Below are 23,711 nucleotides of genomic sequence, written 5' to 3' on the forward strand. Positions count from 1 at the left end.
AAAAAGTTTTTGGACATTATAAAACACTTCCCTTTTAATTAAGAACAGTAAATCCACAAAGACAAATAAAGGAATACTATTTTTTTATGGTCACTAGGACCATAAAAAGGTCCATGCTCAAACAAATGAATTAGCAATTATAAAAAAGGTAGCATAAAATCAAAGTAGAGGATAAAACTGTGTTCAAGTTCTCTAATAATTACTTTTAAAAATATTTCAACTTGGAAAACAGTCAAATAAATATACACACTGAATCAGAAAATTATTTTAATAGTTATAAAACTTTTTTTTTACAGAATCAGTATAAAATAGCAATTGATATCTCCATAATTATCAGAATTATTTATATTTGAGGTCTTGGCTAAGTAGGGCTGAAATCAACACAAGGTCTTGGACTGTTGGCTCAGAAATCATCTTAGGTGGCCCACCCTGCAGATGTCTGTCGTGCTTAGCTCTTATGAGATGACCCGGTCCTTTAAAAAACAGTATCTCTCTCTCTATTCATTCTTTGGAGGCTTGAAGTGAATTCGGCAGCGTTCATTAAACACCTAATTATTTAAACAGAAACAAAAGTCACTGAGTCATCCTGTATAAATCAGGACCGGAATGGATTTAATTTTGTGTGGTTCAGGATGATATTACTGTTTTGTTTATGAAACAGAGGGGTTTCTACATCAGTTCAAACTGATTTACCAGGTGCTAGGCATACAGAGACCTTGATATCCATTCACAAAACAATTCAAAATTTTAAAAAATTATTCAAGTAACAATCATCAAGGGCCAACTCGTTTAGTACTAACAAGCATTTCAGTTTCAGATACTGCACATATTTTAGACAAATAAGAATATCTAAAATAAGTTTAAAGTAAAGGTTTCATTATTTTATTTTAAAATAAATTTTATTTATATATTTGCTGTGCTTTTCTAAATGTGCACCAGATCCTTCCCACAAGCAGGTAGATTTGACAGGTAGACACCAGTCTTGTGCTGAGCTGTGTGAATTTATTTAACTTTTTTGTTCTATTTACCTTGCTCCTACAAGTCTAAACAAAATAAATCATACATATTAAAAGAATTCTGTGATTTAATGCCCATTCATATGAGGCTGTTTAAATAAAAATTATGTTACAAGCACTCCAAGTTTTATATGCAAGCTTTAAAAAAATTACTAAAGTTCTTTATGTTCTAATTTTGAAAACATCTCCAAGACCTATTACAGGGGAAAAAGGTGGGTATAGAACATTTCTATTTGTATAACAAGAGGAAAGTGAATATATATATATTAGAAAAGGTACAAATATCTAAAAGAATGGCACATTCGTTCAGAAGGAAGGGAAAATAACTAATTTGAAATGCAGATGTTTTATAATACATCCTTTGATATTAAAATTTTTTGGACACATGTATTTAAAAATTTTAAGTGTTCAATTAAAAAATCCTCCAAATCTAAGAGAGTTTCTTCCCAAGATATTCTCCTTCATTGCTTTAATAAGTAAACCATTTTTCAGATAAAACAATACCTATTTTGGCTGCTGTGGTCTATCATCAAAATAAAGAAATATCTATACAGGGAGCTTGTAAGGTACTGGTACTGTTCAATTTCTTAAGCCAGGTAGAAGATACATAAGTGAATGTTCATTTTATTAATGCACTTTAAATTCGACATGTTACATATACTCTTTGGTATATATACTTCACAATGACAAGGAAACATGTATACATTCTAGACAACTCCTAGCACTTCTGCCTGATATTCTCCTCACTCCAATTCCCAGCCCATACACCTCTACGAAGGAGCTTCCTATCTCAGATGAGAGCACACTTCGGATCAGTGATTTAGAAATACCCACTGAACTTGTACACATGACTTGGCTAAGTCTCTTCAAATTATTTTCCTAAAAGATTTCCTATCTACTTTTGTTGACTTATGGTACCTTAGCTTTTCTTCTTCTTAAAAATAAGTAGATTATTCACATTATGTGGGCTAGAGGATGCTGTCTCTTAAAAATAATTAGCGTATCTAAAAATGCTTCGCTCTTTCCACCACAATACATTGTATGCCTTCTTCATCCCATCCCAAATATCACCTCTCCAGAGAATACAAATGGGCCAATACTGTCAAAATCTTTCACAAGTATCAAATACCTTATTATGTCAGTGGAAAGGGCAGGAATAAGAAATCTTGGCAAAAAGAGTTTTGGAAAAAGAAGTGTAATAAAGCAAAGAAAATTTTGGCCATTTATTCATGCCTCAGCAAGTTGAAGTATTATAGTTATGGGTCCAATTCATCCCACTATTATAAGCATAGGATTTAATCCCACTAAATTAGTTAATTTCAACAGATAAAACAGAATTTTCAGCTTACTCTTTCAAGAGTTCATAGATTTTGCTCTTTGGAAATATTTGAATTTTTAGAGAGTATATGAATATGGCTTTTCAGAAAACAAACATCAAAATTTTGTTATTTCTGACTATGTGTACGTGAAACCCTGGGATCTGTTTCTCAGCCCAGCTCCTAATCAGAACTATACAAGTGGGAAAAAGAGTGTTTGACTCTATTAGCAGTGAAAACTCCTATTTTCAGATAAAAGCAAAACCTGTATGTACATACATTAAAAAGATTCATGACTACATATGTAAGAGAGACAAGTAGCTGTGAAAGGGTAGTTAAGTGAGACATGAAAATGGGAAGTAGATGGGCTCTGAAAGACTAATTTTAACAAATAACCTCTTCGAAGATTCAGAGGTACCTGGAGCAATAACTGTAAATATCAAACATGCATAGAATTAGTGTTAGAAATCATATGAAATACTCTTCAATTCTGTTATCATGACATGTCATACAATTCCACTATCTGACTGTAAAACGGATTCATATAACATGGATCTATTTACATGATTTCTCAAAAAAAAAAAAAAAGATTTTTCTTAGAGCCTCAAGGTGCTCATCACTCTCCTTCCTTGGACTTCCCTTTGCTAGTTCAGTTTGGTCCCTCGCTTTTCCCACAAACCAACATTATTTTGTACCTTCCAACTCCGGTCATTTACTACTTCTTCAACATTCAGTTCTGACTGCATCCATTTCAACTGCAAGAAAGGAACAAGAAGAAAATTATGAAAATTTAAATTTAAGACCTCAAACCAAACTCTGTATTTTCACAACAAAACCAGCTGCTACTCCTGCATTCTTTGTGTGTGAGAGGCATTATCCAGTTACATTTTGGAACCTTTTTTGACACAGCCTACATCCTCCCTATTAAAGAAGTTGTTAAATCTCACAGAGCAATGGTTCTCAAACTTCATTACATATTATAATCACCTGGAGAGCATTTAAAGAAATTCTAGTACCCAGGTAGAGTGCATAATAAAAGAAATACAAATGGCCAATAAACATATTAAAAATATGCTCAATCTTATGTATGTATTCTTGTTGTTGCTAAGTGCCTTCAAGTCATTCTGACTCACAGCTCCCTTGTATAGAGTTTCCGAGGTTTTTAAATCTTGGTGGGAGCAGAAAGCTTCACCTTTCTCCCACTGAGAAGGTGGCAGGCTCAAACCGCAGCTCTTGTGGGTCACAGTCCAGTGCATATTGTATGGAGCCACCATGCTCATCTATGCATGCATAAACAAATAAAGATCAAGCCAGGCATGAAAAAGAAAAAGAGGAAAAAAAAAAAGTCTGATGAAACCTAATTTCAGTGAGGTTGAAGGAAAAGATATACTAACACACATTCTTGGTAGGAGTATGCATGTTGTTGCAACTTTTCTGGAGCACAATTCTGTAAGACTTAATCAAACTTGATTTCAAGTCTTACTGAAGGAAGAAATCCAAGCTGCACTGAAGGCATTGGCAAAGAACGTGGCTCTAAGAATTGATGGAACACAAACTGAAATCATTCAACAAACTGATGTAGCACTGGAGACATTCACTCATGTACGCCAAGAAATTTGGAAGACAGCTACCTGGCCAACTCTGTATTGGATGAGATTCATATTTGTCCATTTCAGAGAGGTAACCCAACAAAATGCAGAAATCAAAAATGTTAATATAATTAATATTAGATGTCAAGTTAAATTTTGATAAAAATAATTTAAAAATGGTTGCAACAGTACATTGAGAGGAAACTGCCAGAGATTCATGCCTTATTCAGACAAGAACGTGGAACGAGGGGTATCACTGCTAATGTCATATGGATTTTGGTTGACAGCAGAAAACACCAGAAGGATGTTTACCTGTGTTTTATTGACTATGCAAAGGCTTTTAACTGTGTGGATCATGACAAACTGTGGACAGCATTAAGGAGAGAGTATTTCGGAACACTTAGCTGTGCTCTTGAGGAACCTGTGCATATACCAAGAGGCAGTCATCCAAACAGAACAAGACACTGAATGGTTTAAAATCAGAAAAGGTATGCACCAGGGTTGTATTCTTTCACTATACTTACTCAATCTGTATGTTGAGCAAATAATCCGAGAAGCTGGACTATACGAAGAAGAACATGGCATCAGGATTGGAGGAAGATTCATTAACAAGCTGTGATATGCAGATGATAAAACGTTGCTTTCTCAAAGAGAAGAGGACTTAAAATACTTACTGATGAAGATCAAAGACCACAGTCTTCTGTATGGGTTATACCTCAATGTAAAGAAAACAAAAATCCTCACCACTGGACCAATAAAATAACATTATGATAAATAGAGACAATATTGAAGTTGTCAAAAACTTCATTTTGCTTGGATCCACTATCAACATTCATAGAAATGTTGAAGAAATCAAACAACATCTTGTAATAAGGAAATCCACTGCAACTGAAACACTTTAAAGTGTTTCAGAGTAAACATGACAGTTTAAGGACTATTATATGCCTGACCCAAGCCATATGCATGTGAAAATATGAAGAAGGAAGACTAGAAGAATTGATGGCATTTGAGCTATGGTTTTGGAGAATACGGAAAGGGGGATAAATAAGCACAAGTGGTCCAGAGAGACATGAGTTTGCTACACTTTGACCATCCTGCTGGCATGTCTCTAACTTTCCTTATAACTGCCAACCTATAATCCCTTCATCAGAAAGTATCCCATTCTACTACCAAGTTCAGATGGCAAGGCCCATTAATATGAAGGGTTTTCAAAAAGTTCCTGGAAAATTTTCATTTGAAACCCCCTCATACTTCTAGTCACAAAGGACTTGAAAGGAAAGAGGCTAGCTAGTTCCAGGAACACATTGAAAATATTCAGGAAACTTAGCGGGAAAGCACAAACTATAGGTTGATGCAGGAAGAGGTTAAAACTAGCACAATTTCCACAGGTCAAAGTCAAGAGACAGGAAACTGGGAGCCAACTGCCAGACATGAATTTGGGACACAGACGCAGGCCAAAGAGCCTGTCCAATTAGGAGTACACAGCTCAAGCCAGAGGGCTGAGAAATTTGTATAAAATACGGAAAAGAGAATGAGACTTCGTACTGATCCAGTAGATCCTTGGAAACCCTCTTCCTAGACTCAGAACTGAGTCTTGCTGAACTGGTGTTGGAATAGAGACTGGAACTGAAAAGTAACTGAAGTGAGGGGAATTGCATTTCTGACACTTGGTACAGTACTTGGAGTAATACACTTGCTTACACCAAAATAACCTCAGTTTCGGATGTTAATCAGGTATTTACATATAGAGTAAAAAAGTGATTAAAGTTCACTACTTTGTCACAGCCTGGACTGAATGTCAATGAAGTAACAACCTCAGTTACAGAACAGTGGGTGACAATATACCACTAAGATAGTCTTCATAACGGCCATCAAATACTTAAGGGGCTGTCACACATAAAAAAATTTACATTTATGCTTCATAGCTCTACATATTGCTTTTTGTTTAATGGAGGCAGGGAGATATCTTTTGTGCCAATGTATTTTTGAACAGTTGTAATTTTTCAAAGATTTTCTTACACGTTGCAAAAATCTACCTCCTTGTGCTATGCATAGTATGCATGTTGCTACTGTTGTTAGGTGCAATTGAGTCGGTACCAACTCATAGCGATCCTATGCATAACAGAACGAAACACTACCCGGTGCTGGGCCAATCTCACAATTGTTACCATGCTTGAGCCTACTGATGCTGCCATTTGGCCAATCCATCTCGCTGGGGGTCTTCCTCTTTTTATCTGACCCTCCACCTTACCAAGCATGATATCCTTCTCCAGCGAATGCTCCCTCCTCACAAAATGTCCGAAGTATGAGAGACGAAGTTTGGCCAAGGAACACTCTGGCTGCACTTCTTCCAAAACTGATCTATTGGTTCTTTTGGCAGCCCATGGCACTTTCAATAGTATCCTCCAACACCGTAACTCAAAGGCATCAATTCTTCTACGGTCTTCCTTATTAACTGTCCAGCTTTTGTATGCATATGAGGTTATTGAAAATATCATGGCTTGGATGTCCTCAAGCTGCCATCTTTACTCTTCAACACTTTAAAAAGGTCTTATACAGCAGATTTGCCTAATGCAATACGTCATTTAATTTCTTGACTGCTGCTTCCATGAGTGTTAATAGTTGATTCAAGAAGAATGAAGTCTTTGACAACTTCGATCTTTTCTCCATTGATAAGAATGTTGTTTATTGGTCCAGTGGTAAGGATTTTTGTTTACTTGACATGGAGATGCAATCCATACCAAAGGCTGTGCTCTTTGATCTTCATCAGTAAGTATTTTAAGTCCTCTTCACTTTCAGCAAGCAAGGTTGTATCATCTGCATATCACAGGTTGTTAATGAGTCTTCCTCCAATCCTGATGCCATGTTTTTCTTCATATAACCCAGCTTCTCAGATTATTTGCTCAGCATACAGGTTGAATAAGTATGGCGAAAGAATACAACCCCATCGCACGCCTTTCTTAATTTTAAACCATCTGGTGTTCCCATGTTCTGTTCAAACAACTGCCTCTTGGTCCATGTACAGATTCCTCATGAGCACAATCAAGTATTCAGAATACTCATACTTCACAATGTTGTCCATAGCTTGTCATGATACACAGAATCGAAAGCCTTTGTGTAGTCCATAAAGCACAGGTAAACATCTTTCTGGTATTCTCTGCTTTCAGCCAACATCCGTCGGATATCAGCAATAAGCATTTAGTGCTCTTTTATCGGCTCTCTAGAGTTATATAGGATAAACCTAAATCATATACATGTTTTTATTATGTTAACATAACATTATGTATAAAAAGATGTTATGTTAATATAACATAATAACATGTATGAAATATATACACATAACACATAAACATGTTATGTATAAAACACAGGAAACACGGTGATTCTGTAGGATAAGCACTGAAATGCCAACCACAAGGTTGGTGATTGGACCCACCACCTGTTCCTTAGAGAAAGATGAGGCTTTTCTCCTTAGAACTGGTTCGATGGCACTATAGCAATAACAATATAACATGTATAAAAACATACATGTTAACATAACAAAGTAACAGGTATAAAAAGATTTAGATTATCCTAAATAGCTCTAGAAGGAAGACTAAGGAACAACAAATGCATACTAAATGCATAGTACAAGGAGATAGATTTTTACAATATGTAAGAAAATCTTTGAAAAATTACAACTGTCCAAGAATGTACTACCACAAAAGAGAGGTCCCTTGCCCCCTTAAGTAATGGTAAAGGTGGAAATAAAGATAAGGAATACTGCAAGGAGGATTAACGCTACAGATAAGGAATTCAACAGACTCAAAAGGAAAAGAAAGAAACTGCTATTCTGTACCAACTAAATTACTAACTCTTACATACACTGTATCATTTATTCCCATCTAAAAATCCTGAAACACAGCACCCTTAGATAGCAAAGATTGGAATTGTCCATATAGGGTTTCGAAGACTAAATTTTTACAGAAGCAAAGTAACAAATTTTTCTCTAGCAGGATGCAGGGCAAGTGATGGATTCAAACATTGACCTTTACATTAGAAGTCAAACACTGTAACAATGTGTTCTTTAAAAATCTAAGAAGCTACTGAATATCAATTTCATTTTAGAAACTGAAAAATTAAAAGCTTCAGGGCAATTAATTTCCAAGATTACAAAGCCATGGTTGTTCTTGCTAAGTGCCACGGAATCAGTTCCAACTCATGTTGCTGTTTTCAGGTATCCCTGAGTCAGCTCCAACTCATAGCAACCCTATGCACAACAGAACAAAACACTACGTGGTCCTGTGCCATCCTCACAATTGTTGCTACACGTGAGACCATCGCTGCTGCCACTTGGCCAATCCATCACATTGAGGGGGCCTCCCCCAACTTAACAAAGAAAAAGGCCCTCCCAAAGGAACGGCCCCCCCCGAAAATTTCAAAGTATGAGAGACAAAGTTTCATCCGAGTTTCTAAGGAGCACTCTGAATATACTTCTTCCAACACAGATTTGTTTGTCCTTCTGCCAGTCCATAGTACTTTCAATCTTCTTCTCCAACACCACAGCTCAAATGCATCAATTCTTCTTCGGTATTCCTTATTCATTGCCCAACTTTCACATGCATTATCAGTAAGGTGGGTATGAACTGCTTACCTTGAGGTTAGTGCTACACCAGTCTACTGATACCTGAGTGTGAGTGAAGTATCAGTACCAAGGCTTAGATGAGGCACACCGTAGCCCTGAATCTTTGTTCTTGAACACTTTAAAGAGGTTTAGCGGAGCAGATTTGCCTAATCCAATAAATTGTTTGATTCCCTAACTGCTGCTTCCATGAGTGTTTAGGGTGAAGCCAAGCAAAATTAAGTCTTTGATAACTTTAAATTTTTCTCCATTTATATGGGTGTTGTTTATTGTTCCAGTGGTAAGAATTTTTGTTTTCTTTATGCTGTGATGCAATCCATATTGAAAACTGTGGTCTTTGGTCTTCATCAGTAAGTGTTTTAAGTCCTCTTTGCTTTAAGCTAGCAAGGTAGTATTATCTGCATGTCACAGGTTGTTAACAAGTCTTCCTCCAGTACTGATGCTACCCGCTTCTTCATATAATCCAGCTTCTTGGATTATTTGCTAAGCATACAGATTGAATAAGTATGATAAAAGATTACAGCCCTGGTGCACACCTTTCCTGATTTTAAGCTATTCAGTACGTTCTTGTTCTGTTCTAATGACTACCTCTTGGTCTATGAACACATTTACGTGTTCTGGAATACCCATTCTTGGCTATGTTATCCATTATTTTTCATGATCCAGTCAAAAGCCTTCACACAGACAATAACGCAGTAAACATCCTCCTGATATTCTGTTTTCATCCAACATCCATATGATGTCTGTAATGATATACTTTGTTACACATCCTCTGAATCCAGGTTGAGTTTCTGGCAGTCCACTGTCAATATACTGTTGCAGTTGTGTTTTAATTATCAACAAAATTTTACTTGCATGTGATCTCAATTATCTGATAATTTCCTCATTCTGGTGGGTCAACTCTCTTTGGAATGTGAACAAATATGGATCTCTTCCAATCAGTTGGCCAGGTAACTTGTCTTCCAAATTTCTTAGCACAGATGAATGACTCCAGTGCTGCATCAGTTTGTTGAGAGACTTTAATTTGTATTCTGTCAATTCCTGGAGTCCTGTTTTTTGTCAATACCTTCAGTGAAGCTTGGACTTCTTTCTTCAGTACCATCAGTCCTTGATCATATGCTACCTCTAGAAATAGTTAAACACTGACCACTTCTTTTTAGTACAGTGACTTCCATCTTCTGATGCTTTCTGTATCATTCAATATTTTGCCCATGGTGTCCTGCAATATTGCAAGTCAGGGCTTGAATGCTTTCGAGACTTGTAGTAACTCATAGTGCCCCTGCATAGGGTTTCCAAGGAGCAACTGGTGGGTTTGAACCACTGACCCTGCAATTCGCAGTCTAGTGTTTACCCTACAATACCACCCTTGTAGCCTCATACAAAATCAGGTTTGAAAGGTTTAGAGGGTTTTCTAAGTAACTTACTGACTGGTTTCTAAACCACCCCCTTGCAGTAGTTATGCTAGCTGACTGATTCACTCTGGGCCCTAAACAAACAGAGGCAGAACCTAGGCTGACGATCTGTGTGACACAATCACTCCCAAAATCCAGGTCATTCAGATTTTTGAACTTTGCTCTCACACTAACAGGAGGCTGGCACTCTCTTCAGTGTGGCATAATTTGCAAACAATGATTTTTTCGTTTCTGACTTAATAGCCCTCTCCATGCAGTTTTTCTTGTCAATACCTTCAAGAGGTGTTCAAAGCAAAACTCAAAATTTGTTTTTGGATTAAAACCAATAACAACAAAGATCATCTAGATTCTAACAAATTTTGTATACATTATCTTATCTAGAAGCCTTCATGAAAATCAAGGTTAAAGTGAGATGAACATTGTATGTAGCATGAGTTCACTGTTTGAGGCATCCCGCACCCTGGGAGACTCTGAAACAGTGGGAGGACTGAGACAGGGCAGCAGCCAGTGTGCAGCTACAGGGAACAGGGTTTCTCTTCTCTACCAAAATGTGGGAGAGACAACAAGGTCCCTCATAACTTAGGCTTTTCAACGTTTGCCCCAAGACAACTTCACGACTGCACGGTATTGAAAATACGTGGGGATTCTACCCCACACTGGATTTTCAGTCACCAGACATGCAAGGATCTGTATGTCATCGACTGTGCCACCATGTATTTATAGACATGGTTTTGATCATTGTACAGTGGTTGTTTAAGAAAACGTCCCTGTTCTTAGGAAATGACCAAGTGTTTAGGGGCACACATGCATGTGTCCAACACACTCTAAAAAAATGGTTCAGAAAAAAAATATATGTGGAAAGAGAGAGAAACTGAATGATTATAAAGCAGGTGAATATAGAAAGAAACACACAAGAGTTCTTGCAACTTTTCTAGAAGTTTGAAAGTCTATCAAGAAGAAAAATTACTTGCAAAGAATCGCTGCAATGCATCACACACAAATATGCCATGACTGTAGGCTATTTTTTGACAAGTCACATATAAAGGCTATCAAGTTTTGCTGCATTTAATTGTATTCTGAGGTCCCTGTCGTATCTACAGTACACCTGATTTTGGGAAAATAAAGCTTTCTTTTACACATCCCTAAAATGGCACTTGTTATTTTTTAAAAACCAAAAACACTGCAAACGGTTGAGGACTGAAAGAAAGGGGTGTCCAAAAAGAGTCAAAGACCCATAGCAACATCTATACAGTAGGAAAACGAACAAAAAAGAGAATCTAGTATATCTAATCAGATTTATTTCAGTGGTACTATGTTTTTTATGGCTGAAGATGGTGCTATCCTGAAGTTCACTGATCTGAAATACATGTCAATTTCTATCAAATGAAACCAGAGGGAAATATTTTCCAATTTGTCAGGAAATGTTTCTTTTCAAGGTTGTCTCCAAAAGTAGATACAGATACAATTTCCCTAGAATTTCTGACACAGTGTTGATCTATGGTGCTCCTCTATCTTAAAATAAAGCCCACTATAAATGCAGTTGTTTTATCTGTTTTGTTTTTAAGTAATAATCATATCTCACTCTTAAGTCTTAAAATTAAAAACTCCCTCTATTCTGAAGGCAAAATTTAGTGAAACTTTGCCTCAGAAATGTATATTCTGTTCAACTTACCTTTGTCTGTTCTTTTCTAAGTTGCTTTAATAACGTTAAATCATCCAAATTCTTTTCTCTCTCTTCTCGGAGGTTTCTTACTACTGTTGAGGTCTGGGCTATACAATTTTTTATGACTCTGTCCCTACTAGCATGAGCTGCCATCAACTAAAAGAATAAAGGAATGAGAAGGGGGAAATCACATCAATTTATCACATTTCAGTACTTCAAAATACTTATTTTAAGACTATAGACATTTAGTAATTTCTAAAATTATCTTTTAAAAAATAGAATCTATGGAAAGGAAGACTATGCTGAGTCAGGTAATCACTGAAAATAAGATAAAAGGCAAGCATGTCTAGGGTGAACGGTCTGAGGCCAGGGGTGGTCTTCATCCTCAGTAAGCTTCCAAGGGCTTTCCACTACATTCTTCCTCCATTTCCCCCGCTTGGCTTTTCATTTCATTCTCACTTATTCTACATCCCTTTCTCTTTACATCATTTCATCCACATTTTTCTATGCACTACACTACTGTCATACTCTTTCTGGGACACTTAGCATTTTTCTTTCTCTCTTTTTATGTTCTTTCATATTTTTTTCCCCAGTCTTATGTTGTTACCGAGTGAAAGAAATGATAAACTCTGTGATATAGCGAAGGTCTTGGTGGTGGTGGTGGTGTGCCGTGAAGTCGGTTCCAACTCATAGTGACCCTGTATTTAGTTACAGTGAAATAAAGAATGCTATATTTACCTAAAGTAAGATGCAAATGTTATATTTACCTATGTTATTATACTTGTGTAGTTAGTTGCCCATCACAAATATTACTAAGAAAAAGTTATATATGATGCACAGATTACTATTCCTTTAATTGTGTGTGTTGACTGAAAGCAGGACAGTCGACAACTCTTCAGCAATCTCTAACAAATCTAGCACAACTTTTACCTGTTTGCTGCCTTGACATACAAGGCAAGATGATCACGTTGCAAACACAGTCCCATGATCACAAAGCTTGATGATATTTCCAAACAGTTTGAAAAGAGAAGCAAAATAAAAATAGTAGAATAGTATGCACTTGTCATTATAATTGATGGTATATAAATAATGGTGGTTCACCTCCAGCTAAAACATTAAGTGCCAACCTGTTCCATCTAGTATCATTCCTTCCTTTCTCTGAAGAGAACATATTCTGATGATATTAGAAAGCGATTAAAGGAATCTCTAAAAGAGAATGAAAAAAATATGTTCTTGAGAAACCAAAAGCCTCAGGAAAGGACAATGTATCTGAGCTTTCCTTCTCTTCCAACACTGAAAAGCATCTGTTCTCCTTCCTGACGAAGCCAAAAAGAAGGCATAGATGGTGGGAACCTTTTGATTCTTCTGTATGTTACTTATCTGACTTCTCAGAATTGATTCATTCAAAATCCTTGCTCTTGTTTCACTGTTCACTCGCCCCTCATTCCTTTGTGCATAATGTTTCTTCCTTACGTTCAAGGCTGCAGATGAAGGGGGCAACGACTGCTCCTATTCTTTAAAGCTGTTTCTTCACAGACTCATGCCTAAGATCACACATTTCCTTTAGCTCGTAGAAATCAGATGGAAACTTACGTACGCCCTCAATCAAGCATGAGCAAGGGAAAATGAAAATCTTTCATTCACAATTGAATTACATGCCAGAGGGTTTCTCATTTTGCCTTCAAAGAAAGGCATAAAAGCAGCACAAAAGAACGACTTAAAGAGACACACTTACAGACTCATAAAGTTGTTTACAGGTTTGGGTGGCATCAATTTTCCCTGCAAAGGAAGCTGTTGGAACTGTAGTGTTTAATTCATGAACTATTCTGTCATCAATCGTCCTCATCACCTTGAGTAATTCCTATATACATTCAAAATAAAAGAAAAATAACCAAAATAGAGAATTAAGTGGTTAAAAACTAATGAATATTTTAATAAAAAACAAGTCAGGAGTATTTTATAACAAATTAAGTTAGGAGTAGGAAAATACTGCAAAATACAGTGACAAACATAGGAAACTCATCATTACAAGAATGGTAGGCAGGTTACACAGTAATAAACAGTGGGCACTGGCTTTAGCTCCTTGGCTCAACTGGGATAGTCTTAAGGGTAGAGGTTGTTTTACTCATTTTTAAATCTTGTTTGCTGATATGGTCCTTAGCAAACAGTGTATGCTCTTCCCATCTTCAGGAATACAGCCAATCAGGCAATCTACTTACCATAAAACTTTCAAAACAAGCTAGCATAATTGCTTATTCTAGTCCCTTCTACTAGCATGGTGGCTCCATAGGATAAGCACTGGACTGTGAACTACAAGGTCAGCAGTTCGAACCCAGAAGTCGCTGCTTGGGAGAAAGATGAAATTTTCTGCTCCCACAAGGTTTTAAAAGCTTGTAAAAAGCCTATTACAGGGTGGCTGTGAGTTGGAACTGACTTGACGGCACTGAACAATTCCCTCCTGACCTATCACACTACAACTTGATACCAAAAAGAAAATTTCTGTCATTCTAACCAGCTGTCATTGAGTTGAATCCAACTCAGGGTGACCCAAGATGTGACAGAGTAGAACTGTACTCCACCGAGCTTTCATGCCAGGCCTTTCTTCTGAGGTGCCTCTGCGTGGACTTGGAACGTCCAACCTTTTAGCTAACAGCCAAGTGCATTAACTTTTTGCATCACCCATATATACAGAACTACTAATAGTGGTTAAGTTGCAGGAATTAATCTATACCTTTTTTGAGCTATTACAATTTTGTGGGGGGTTTTGGCTATAATTGTATGTTACTTTTATAAGTAAAATAATACATGCTTTTAGAAAAGAAATCTAATTTCTTCATGACGTTCTTGTTTACAAATCAAGTAGAATTAGTTGTATCTTTTCTTAGTAGCCTACCTTACATTTCTCAAGGATTACACCCCATGAAAAGCCTGCAATTCCAAAAAAAGAAAACTATCAAAAGGAAAATAATACCAAAGGTGAGACGAGGCCTTGAGAGACTCTGGTGAGTACACCTACCAGCACATCTCTTCTCCCACATTTTGATCATAGCATTTTTCACTTATTACTAGCTAGCATAATGGCTGGGAAAGATTTCCAGTACTATACTCTTCTTAATTGTTTCTTAAATTTACCTCCCAGATGAAAAACACTGAAAAATCATCAGGATAAACACTGAAAAATCATCAAGATAACTAAAGTGCAAATACTGAGAATATACTTATCATTGAAGCCACCCAACAAGTTAACATTGTTGTTAAGTGTCGAGTCATAGCAACCCTGTATAGAGTTTCCAAGGAGGGTTTGAACTGCTGACCTTGTGGTTTCAGTCTAGTGCTAATCCACAAGCCACACCAGAAGTCCAAGTTAACATTGAAACATGTTAACATTAAAGCATGCTAAAACCAACTTTGTTTTCATCCCCTGCCTCTTCCAACATGCCATTGTATTTCTTTCACTGACCAAACTTAAATCTCAGATCTAAGTCAGCTCAATCAATGCCTTGAAGACATTTATAACAGCTGTATACATATTCTATCCCATGGCAGTACTACACTTTATTTGACCACTTCTGCATTAATGAACATTTAGATTGTTTCCAATTATAATAGCCATTGAGTTCATCTAGTCTAAATCTGTTTCTATCATTCCAATGATCTTTAATTAGCAAATTTAAAGTCCTTTTCTAGGCCTTACTCTAGAAGAAAAACAGCTTGTGGAAAGCTAGGTCCATAATTCTAAAGCATTAAAACAAAAATGTCTGTTCTAAAATCAAACTCATTCTTTTATCTGCTCCTTTTTACACTGATTCTGTAAAAAAAAAAAAAAATTGTTTAACTATTAAAATAATTTTTGTTTCAATGTGCAAATTTATCTGACTGTTTTCCAAGTTGAAGCATCAAAGAACTTGAATGCAATTTTATTATCAGAATTCTAACTTGAATGCAATTTTATTATCAGAATTCTACCATTTCTATATTTGAAAACTTATTTGCTTGAGCATGGACCATAAAAAGAAAACTATTTATTTGTCCTTGTAGATTTATTGTTAAGTAAAAGGGTTTGAGATCTAAGCAACTGAACAGACTGTGGTGCCATTCATTGATGTGGGGGGAAGGGTTGGTGGAGGAAAACATTTGGACTACCTGAGAAGACCAAGAGTTCTGTCCTAACTCATACTATATTTGATCATATTAAGAATATATTGTTAACTGAATGTGACAATGGTATTTTGTCTAAATTGTATTCTTTTCAGAAGGAGAGGCTGAAATATTTAGAGATGAAAAGATATGGTCTCTGGGATGGGCTTTAAAGGAATTTGGTTGTGGTCAGATGAGTGGTTAAGAATATTTAGATGAAACAAGAGTGGCTAAGAACTGATTGTTTCAGTTAGGGGATGGGTATGTGAGACTGCATGGTATTATTATCTATTCTTTTGCCTAAGTTTGAAATATTCCATACTAAATAAACTTTTATGATTATTATTTTTAAGATGTGTTTTGGACATGATAAGTTTGAGATTCCTATTAGATATCTGAGTGGAAAAGTTGAATAGAAAGTTTATTATATCAATTTGGCACTTCGTTTGGTAAATGAAGGTGTATATAAATTGTTAACATACCAATTTGGCACTGGAATTATATTGACAAATTCACATTTAAAAAGATGGGACTACAAGAAATCACTGAGGGAGACTAGGGAGTGAAGGGAGTCGATGAACAAGAAGGCAATTCTGCATCGAAAACTAGAGAAGGAAGACTAATGTCATAGAATCAGAAGAAAAATTTCACTGAGTGGTCAAATGTTATGAATGTTATTAAGTCAAAAATGATGTGGGCATAAATTAACTTTTGGACTTAGCAGGAGGAAATCACAGGTGACTTTCATAAATCATTCAACAGAATGTTTAATGGATTGAAAAGCACGGTGTAAAGCATGAGGCCTCCATTACAGGTCATGTTATAGGATTTTAGTCTATTTCCTGAGAGCAACAGCGAATCAATAAAGTCTTTTAAGTGAGGGTGGGGTTACATGATCATTGTATTCTGAAATGATTGCTAAGGTTAAAGTCCAGAAAATGGGTTGGAAAGGAACAGGAGTAGATGAAGAGTGACAAGGTTAATGTAGCAGTCCAAGATTACAAGGCTGACGTTCTCTAGGATTTTTATTTACTCTGAACTTTAACCAGTTTTGAGTAAACGCTGCTACACATTAATCATGATAGCCAAGTTTCCCTTCAATAAGACAATTTGGACATATTGTTTAGTAGTGGGAACACACCTGCAATAACTAGGTATTGAATTGATCAATTTCAAAATATTACTAATGGAAACTTATGTAGATGATCAACTGTATAAATTTGATGCTAAAAATGATCAGTATATGATCTAAAACTTACTTTCAATATGGTAAACACTAGCTAAATGAGATTATTTAATTAACATTAAAATTTTAGTTCCACAATTACCCTAGCTGTGTTTCCAATACTGAAGAATCACATAAGGCTTGTTGTAGCTTTTAAGTGCCATCTAGTCAGTTCCGACTCATACTAGCCTGTATCGGATTTCTGAGGAAGAGTTGGTGGGTATGAATCACCATGCTTGCATATAGCAGTGCAGTGCTTACCCTACAGTACTGGTGTGGACCAGTACATGTGGCTAGTGTTTACCATACTGGGCAGCATAAATGTAATATTTCCACCATCAAAGAATGCTCTATTGACAGTGAGGAAATCTAGAAAATGTGACAATTTCTAAACTGGTAATGGACTAGATAAGGGATGGCTGAGAACTGTGAGCCATCCAGAAAACCTAAATATATGGCAAAAGAGCAGGGGTAGTTATAAGATGTAGAGTAGGATATCTTTCAAAATTGGAAAGGGAGAAGGAATAGAACGACAAAGAGTGGAAATTTTTTCCATAGTTCTTAAGACAACTCCAGGAAGGTCTAGAGAAAAGCTTGGGTGGCCTTCATAAACAGTATAAATGAAGGTGTATATAAGTCATGTGTAACATTCAGAAGGAATTACTACTCACTTGACTCCTAGTCCCAAAGCATACTCTCGTTCTTTCTCATAAGTCTGCCAAAAAAATACATAGAAGATGTCCCAGGATAGACATCACAGATAGTACACAGAGAAATACAGAAATAAACACAGTTCAGTGTTCTTTGAAGAGCGCATCTTTATGGAGGTCCTGGAACCTTAATTAGTGTCTAAATATGAAAGCATAGCTGAAGGGGGTCAATGAAAAAGAGGAAGACCCTCAAGGAGATGGATTGGCACAGTGGCAGCAGCAATCAGCTCAAGCTAATTTACTACTGTGAGGATGGCACAGGACAGGACAGTATTTTGTTCTTTTGTGAATAAGGTCACCATGAGTCAGAAATGATTCAACAGCACCACCAACAAGCTAAAGGTAACTCTCTAAATTTTGTGTTACTCCAGCTTCTCCTTTCATTGTCCTCAAAATGAAAGATTCTGATGTATCATAACTTCAATCTTCTAGAATTGCATTTTATGTCTTACATCTAATCCTGGGAAGAAAATCTCATCTTCTTTGAAGTCTTAGTAGTAGGGAGGAGTAGAGAAAATTTTCTACTGCCCTACAATTTCACTATATCTTATTGCTAAGGCGAATCCTAAGAAGCTCTGGTAGCTTAGTGGTCACGAGGTGGGTAGCTAACCTCAAGGTCACCAGTTTGAAACTACCAGCTAGTCCATGGGAGAAACATGAGGCTTTCTGCTCCCGGAAAGATTTACGGCCTCGGAAACCCTATGAAGCATCACTGTGAGTCGGAACCGACTCCGCAGCACATAGTCGCTAACATCAAGGCTAATCCTAAAGTGGTTCTGTGTGCCATCAAGTCAGTTCCAACTCAGAATGACCCTCTTACAGTGTTTCCAAGAGACAGCAAGTGGGTTTGAGCTGCCTACATTGTGATTAACAGTCCAGTGATTATCCTATATCACAACATCAACACTCCAATTCTAAGGTAACTTTCTTTTATTATTTTGAGCAGTTTTTAAGATATATGGGAGAATGAAAGTACAACACAGTATACTCCAAGAATGATCTGAAACCCCTTCACCCTTCCTCTCATTTGCTACATGAAACGTGGTGGTGCTCGTGGTGTATTTTGGAATCAGTTCTAATTCATAGCCACCCCTCATCAGTTGAAAGGATGTTTCTTTGGGGATATTGCCTGCTTCCAATATAATAGACACGAGGGAAGGCTTGTCCTCTCGCTCTGCCACTGGGGACCAAGGACTGTGCAACTGAAAGTCATTTCCTTGATAAAAAAAACTTCTCTCTATATATATACATATGTTTCACTGGTTTTGCTTCTCTAGAAAACCCAGTCTATGACACCCCATTTTTGTTGTTGTTACTTCATATGAAATAATTTATTGCTTGTTAGAGGCCCGCCCTATTTTACACTTTAGTAGATTTTACATTGTTTCCACAAATAGCAGATATTAATATTAAAGAAATTTAATACTGACCTAGTCAGTAAGACAATCATGTTAGTAGCAAACTTTTAAATCTTACATAACTCAAGCTTTATAAAAAGCCAACATAATTGAAAACTGAATTCTCCTTCTAAAGCCCTTAATATTCAAAGTTTGAACCAACTAATTTAAAACTAAGCCAACATATCAAACAAAAATCCCTGCAGCAGATCCTGCTGAAATACTTTCTAAAAAAAAAAAAAAATCGAAGGAGCTTAATCTTTATAAAAGTTACTTTAGCTCAAAAGCTATAAAATCAAAATAATCTTAATTCTACAAAGAAGGGAGAGGGTCGTTGACTTCATTCCACCATTTCTTTAGAACCTTATCTTTTTCATCAAATTTGGCCACAAATCCAATTTTTGCACGTGCCTGTTTTCAGGTAATTCCTCTCGCAGAAGAGGCAAGTACAAACGTGAAAGAGTTAACAGCCAAAGAAGTAGGAAAGTGCTTCATAATATTGTGCAAAGAGAGGAATTAATCTGGATTAATCTCTGGAACTCGATCTCAACCTCAACTTTGAGCAAGATCTAGAATGTGATCTCGATGTAGCTTTTTGGAGGGGCAGGGACACAGAATGAGCCTTTGAGGGTGGAATGGGTAGGGGTGAATTGGAACGAGCTTGGCTCCTTAATCTGGACTAGGCCTTTATATCACCTTTTCCACTTTCCTTTGGAGAATGAGATCTGCTTCGAGACTTCTCATACTTATTCTTAGATCAATTTCAAGAACAGTAAACCCCATTTTTACAGCAATGATTGCACTGTGCTTTTCTAAAGCAAGAAACAGCCTTGCACACTGACAAAATTCTGTCACCCAGGAACCTTAACAAGAAGAACAGAGAATAGCTGGAGTCTTCACTGATTCTAGAAAATAATATATGTAGTTATTATACTGGTGTAGCAGAACACTGAATATCAGCATCAATAGCAGTATATTGCCTAAAGATGAATCGCTCTGTTGGAAGGTACTCAAAATACAACTAGGGAAAAGTTGCCTACTCAAAGTAGAGTTGACCTTAATGATGTGAATGGAGTAAAACTTTCTGTACCTTCCAATGGTGATGGGGCAAAACTCCAAATAAGAAACAACTGCAAAACAAACAAAAAACAAAACCCAAACCATTGAGTCAATTCTAACTCATAATGATCGTAACTAGGGTTTCCAAGGCTGAAAATCTTTACAGGAACAAAAAGTCTCATCTATATCCCACAGAGCAGCTGTGGTTTTGAACTGCCAACCTTGCGACTAGGAGTCTACTGCTTATCCTACAGTACCACCAGGACTCCTTTGAAACAGCTGCAGATATCCATTAATAACTGGAACATGGAATGTACCAAGTACCACTCTAGGAGAATTGGAAGTTGTCAAAAATGAAATGGCATTACTAAACTGGAATGGACTGGGGTTAGCCATTTTGAATCAGGCAATCATATGGTTTACTACTCCAGGAATAAAACATGGAAGAGGAATGGCGTCACATTAGTCATCAAATACAGTATATCAAGATCTGTCTTGCATTACAATGCTATCTGTGATAAAGAGCTAATATCCATAAGCCTACAAGGATTTGTACATTTCACTATATACAAATTTTATTTTTAGACTACAGAAATATTGAACTCTAGTTAGTGATATGCATGCAGATATGATTAGGGGTGAAGTGTACTGATGTTTGCAATTTACTTTGAAATGCATCCATAAAGAAAAGATGGATTTAGAGTTGGAGAGATTGGCATGTAATACTCATTTAGCAAATTGCTAACTATAAAATCTAGGTGTTAAGTACAGGTGCTCATTGTACAATTCTTTTCAACTTTCCTGCAATGTTTAAGCATTTTCATAATGTAATTCTGGAAATAATCCACCTAATCTTTAAAAATAAAAACGACTGTTCCTCCACAGTAGACAAAGCAGTGCTTTTTACATTTAGGGTACTTTAAGGTCCCCAGATGGTACAAACAATTTGCACTCTGTGGCACTACAGGATAAGCACTGGAGAGTCCTGGTGTGGTGCTGTGGGCTAATGCGCTGGACTGCGAAGTCATTTGAACCTCAAGGTTGGTGGTTCAAGCTCAGCAGCTGCTCCTTGGAAACCCTATACAGGGTCACTATGGGTCAGAACTGACTCGATGGCATTAGCAACAACAGTCTCCATTATAAATCACACATGTGAAAAGCTCCTAGAGAAACTATCTAAAAACTTGCCCCAAGTTTCACTAACAAGAGTAACTTTATGATCTTTTTTTTTTTTTTCCAAATGGTATCTTTGTATGGCGTTAAAGAAGCCTGATAGCACTGTAGTTGGACTGCTAATTGCAGGGTTGGTGGTTTAAACCCACTCGCAGCTTTACAGGAGAAAGATGAGGCTGTCGGTTCCTGTAAAGATTTACATCTTGGAAAACTGTAAATATAGGGTCACTATGAGTTAGAACTCCATGGCAATGGGTTTCATTTGGGTTTGTGTGGAATGGTTAGCTTTTACCTCACTAGATTTTATCTGATCTTCAAAAGAAAAAGCAACAGGTTCTTTAAGCACTGCTGGATTTTTTAATAGCTAAGAGACCCTTTGAAATTTGATTTTAGCAATTCAAATAATTATAGACATGGAAGCAGTTTTAAATGTTTCAGCACAATCCTATTTTACAGATTCAAAAGGAGATTCCCACACCACAGGACTTCCTATAGAATATTATGCTACATTAAAAATTAACTAAAGCTATAGAATTAATCATGAATATGTATGTATACCAGCATAACATGAAGGGAAGTAAGTCATAAAAGGATACATACATTTTATTTCCATTTTATAATAAAATCTGTGGAGTCAGAAAACAGATTAGTGGTTGACTAGTACTGTGTAGGTGTTTGTGGCAGGGGCAAAGAATGGGGAGTATCTACCAATGGGCATGGGGTTTCTTTCAGGGCTCATGAAAATGCTCTGAAATTAGGTTCTGATGATTGGTGTGTGTGCGGCTCTGTTAATATACTAAAATGCTATCTTGATAAAGCTGTAAAACTATTAAAAAAGAAAAAAAGGAGTTTCCCAAAGGGGTTGTGATTAGCTAGGCCACAAAGCTGTTTAGCAAAAGCAGTACTAGAATCTAGAACCCCTAATTGCCTATCGGGGTTTTTTCAAATAGACCATAAAGGTACTCAATTGTCAGAGCTCATTAACTCAAGTTAGATAACAGTACTAACGCGGCAATACTAAGATCACAAATGGACCAGTTCACCTTAAATCCAAGAGTTTTGCTCTATCCTTTGAAAAAAAAAAAAAGTTTACAAGTACTCCTCCGGCACTCTGATCACATTCATTGTAGGTTACTGAGGCGCGGTTGCAGTAACAAAGAGGGTGCCAGTAACGGTGGAGAACCCACATAAGTAAGCTTCTTTGGTAATGCAATTTATCAAATAATTCAATCTGTTTAGAATGTCTTAAATAATGCCACTACCTACGACACAGTTCAAAGCACAAAGTTTACTACAGACAGGGCTGTGACACATGAATCGATCTTTCAATGTCTTTAGTTTAAAGGACAACATATTTTTAAGGTCATGGTTTTAGCATAACCAGCACATTTACGCCTGCAGTGGAACCGATAACTTTCATACAACTTGGTCAAAATCCAGACCCCTGTTCTTGAATTCATAGGTTAATAATCAGTCCTAGACTTCAGGTGTTTTTCTCAAGTGTTAAAAAAAAGATTTTCACTAAAATTAGGAAGACAGCAGCACCAGAATTAGGTACTAGAATTAATCGCACCTCCAAGCGGTTATAGCCCACCAAAATGACAAAGTATACAACAAAAAATGCTGTTGTTTAACCAAGTAAATAAGCCGCTCCTGTATTTTTCGCTTCTACAAAAATTCTGAAAAGCTTACAAGGCAGATACTGGAAACTGAGTTCAGAGGATTGTTACTAGATTTTGTAATCTCTGTTTCCCTATCCACTGAACCCCAGCTCAGCTACACCATCGCAGAACGGCCCGATGATTCTCCATGCAGTTACTCAGAATCTGGGCGCCGCAGGTAGAACCCTGACCCCCGGACCGAGCAGCCTCGCTCTCTAAGGCCAAGCCCGCGCCCCCCATGACCTCCAATGGAGCCTTGGAATGCCCGATTCTTCCACAACTGATCCGCGCTCCCTCCCAGACCAGAGACAAAGACAGGGTCCGGAGACAAATGGAGGGTCATGCCTATCATATGAGGAAAACCCTATCACCTGGAACTCGGCGAACTCCTCACAGTTCACACCGCCACTGGGCGCCGCCATATTGGACAAGCGCGAGGTCCCCACCGTGGGCCAATCATCGAGGAGCAAAGGTGTCCGCAGTGCCGCCGGACAAGAAAAAGCCCAAGGAAAATCAGCTAGGGAAACTGAGCAAACAGAGTAGAAGCTTGTCTTTTGTGGTCTCAGTCTCATTCGAATTCTGTAACTCTACTATTCTTTCTCTTCACTTTTACCCCTTTTAATAAGCTCTCCTGGAAATGGCCTAGGCTCGAGGACCAATGAATGCCAGCACTTGAAGGGGCCATTTGCTCCAATCCCGTTTTCTTACAAAAAGAGAAACATAATCCTCTGG

At 37.1% G+C, this 23,711-nt stretch overlaps 1 protein-coding gene across 1 annotated transcript; it reads right to left on the reverse strand.

Annotated features, from left to right (window-relative positions):
- Positions 1-246: 246 nt before the first annotated feature.
- CCDC58 (coiled-coil domain containing 58) lies at positions 247-23,404 on the reverse strand. Its single transcript, XM_006869354.1, has 5 exons — positions 23,351-23,404; positions 13,353-13,478; positions 11,627-11,773; positions 3,028-3,087; positions 247-548 (listed from the first exon to the last, which is right to left on the reverse strand). The coding sequence occupies exons 1-5, from the start codon at positions 23,399-23,401 to the stop codon at positions 498-500; spliced, it is 435 nt and encodes a 144-aa protein (XP_006869416.1). The 5' UTR covers positions 23,402-23,404; the 3' UTR covers positions 247-497.
- Positions 23,405-23,711: the final 307 nt, after the last annotated feature.

Source organism: Chrysochloris asiatica, unplaced genomic scaffold (genome assembly GCF_000296735.1).
Source record: "Chrysochloris asiatica unplaced genomic scaffold, ChrAsi1.0 scaffold00130, whole genome shotgun sequence".
In the NCBI taxonomy this organism is placed as follows: Eukaryota; Metazoa; Chordata; class Mammalia; order Afrosoricida; family Chrysochloridae; genus Chrysochloris; species Chrysochloris asiatica.

Excerpts from the sequence above, each read along its gene's own strand:
- CCDC58 (XM_006869354.1), bottom strand. The coding sequence starts at position 23,401 with ATGGCGGCGCCCAGTGGCGGTGTGAACTGTGAGGAGTTCGCCGAGTTC. Across the intron at positions 13,479-23,350 it reads AGGAGTTCGCCGAGTTCCAG|GAATTACTCAAGGTGATGAG; the intron begins GTGATAGGGTTT and ends GAATGTATATAG. Across the intron at positions 3,088-11,626 it reads TTAGAAAAGAACAGACAAAG|TTGAAATGGATGCAGTCAGA; the intron begins GTAAGTTGAACA and ends CCTTTCTTGCAG.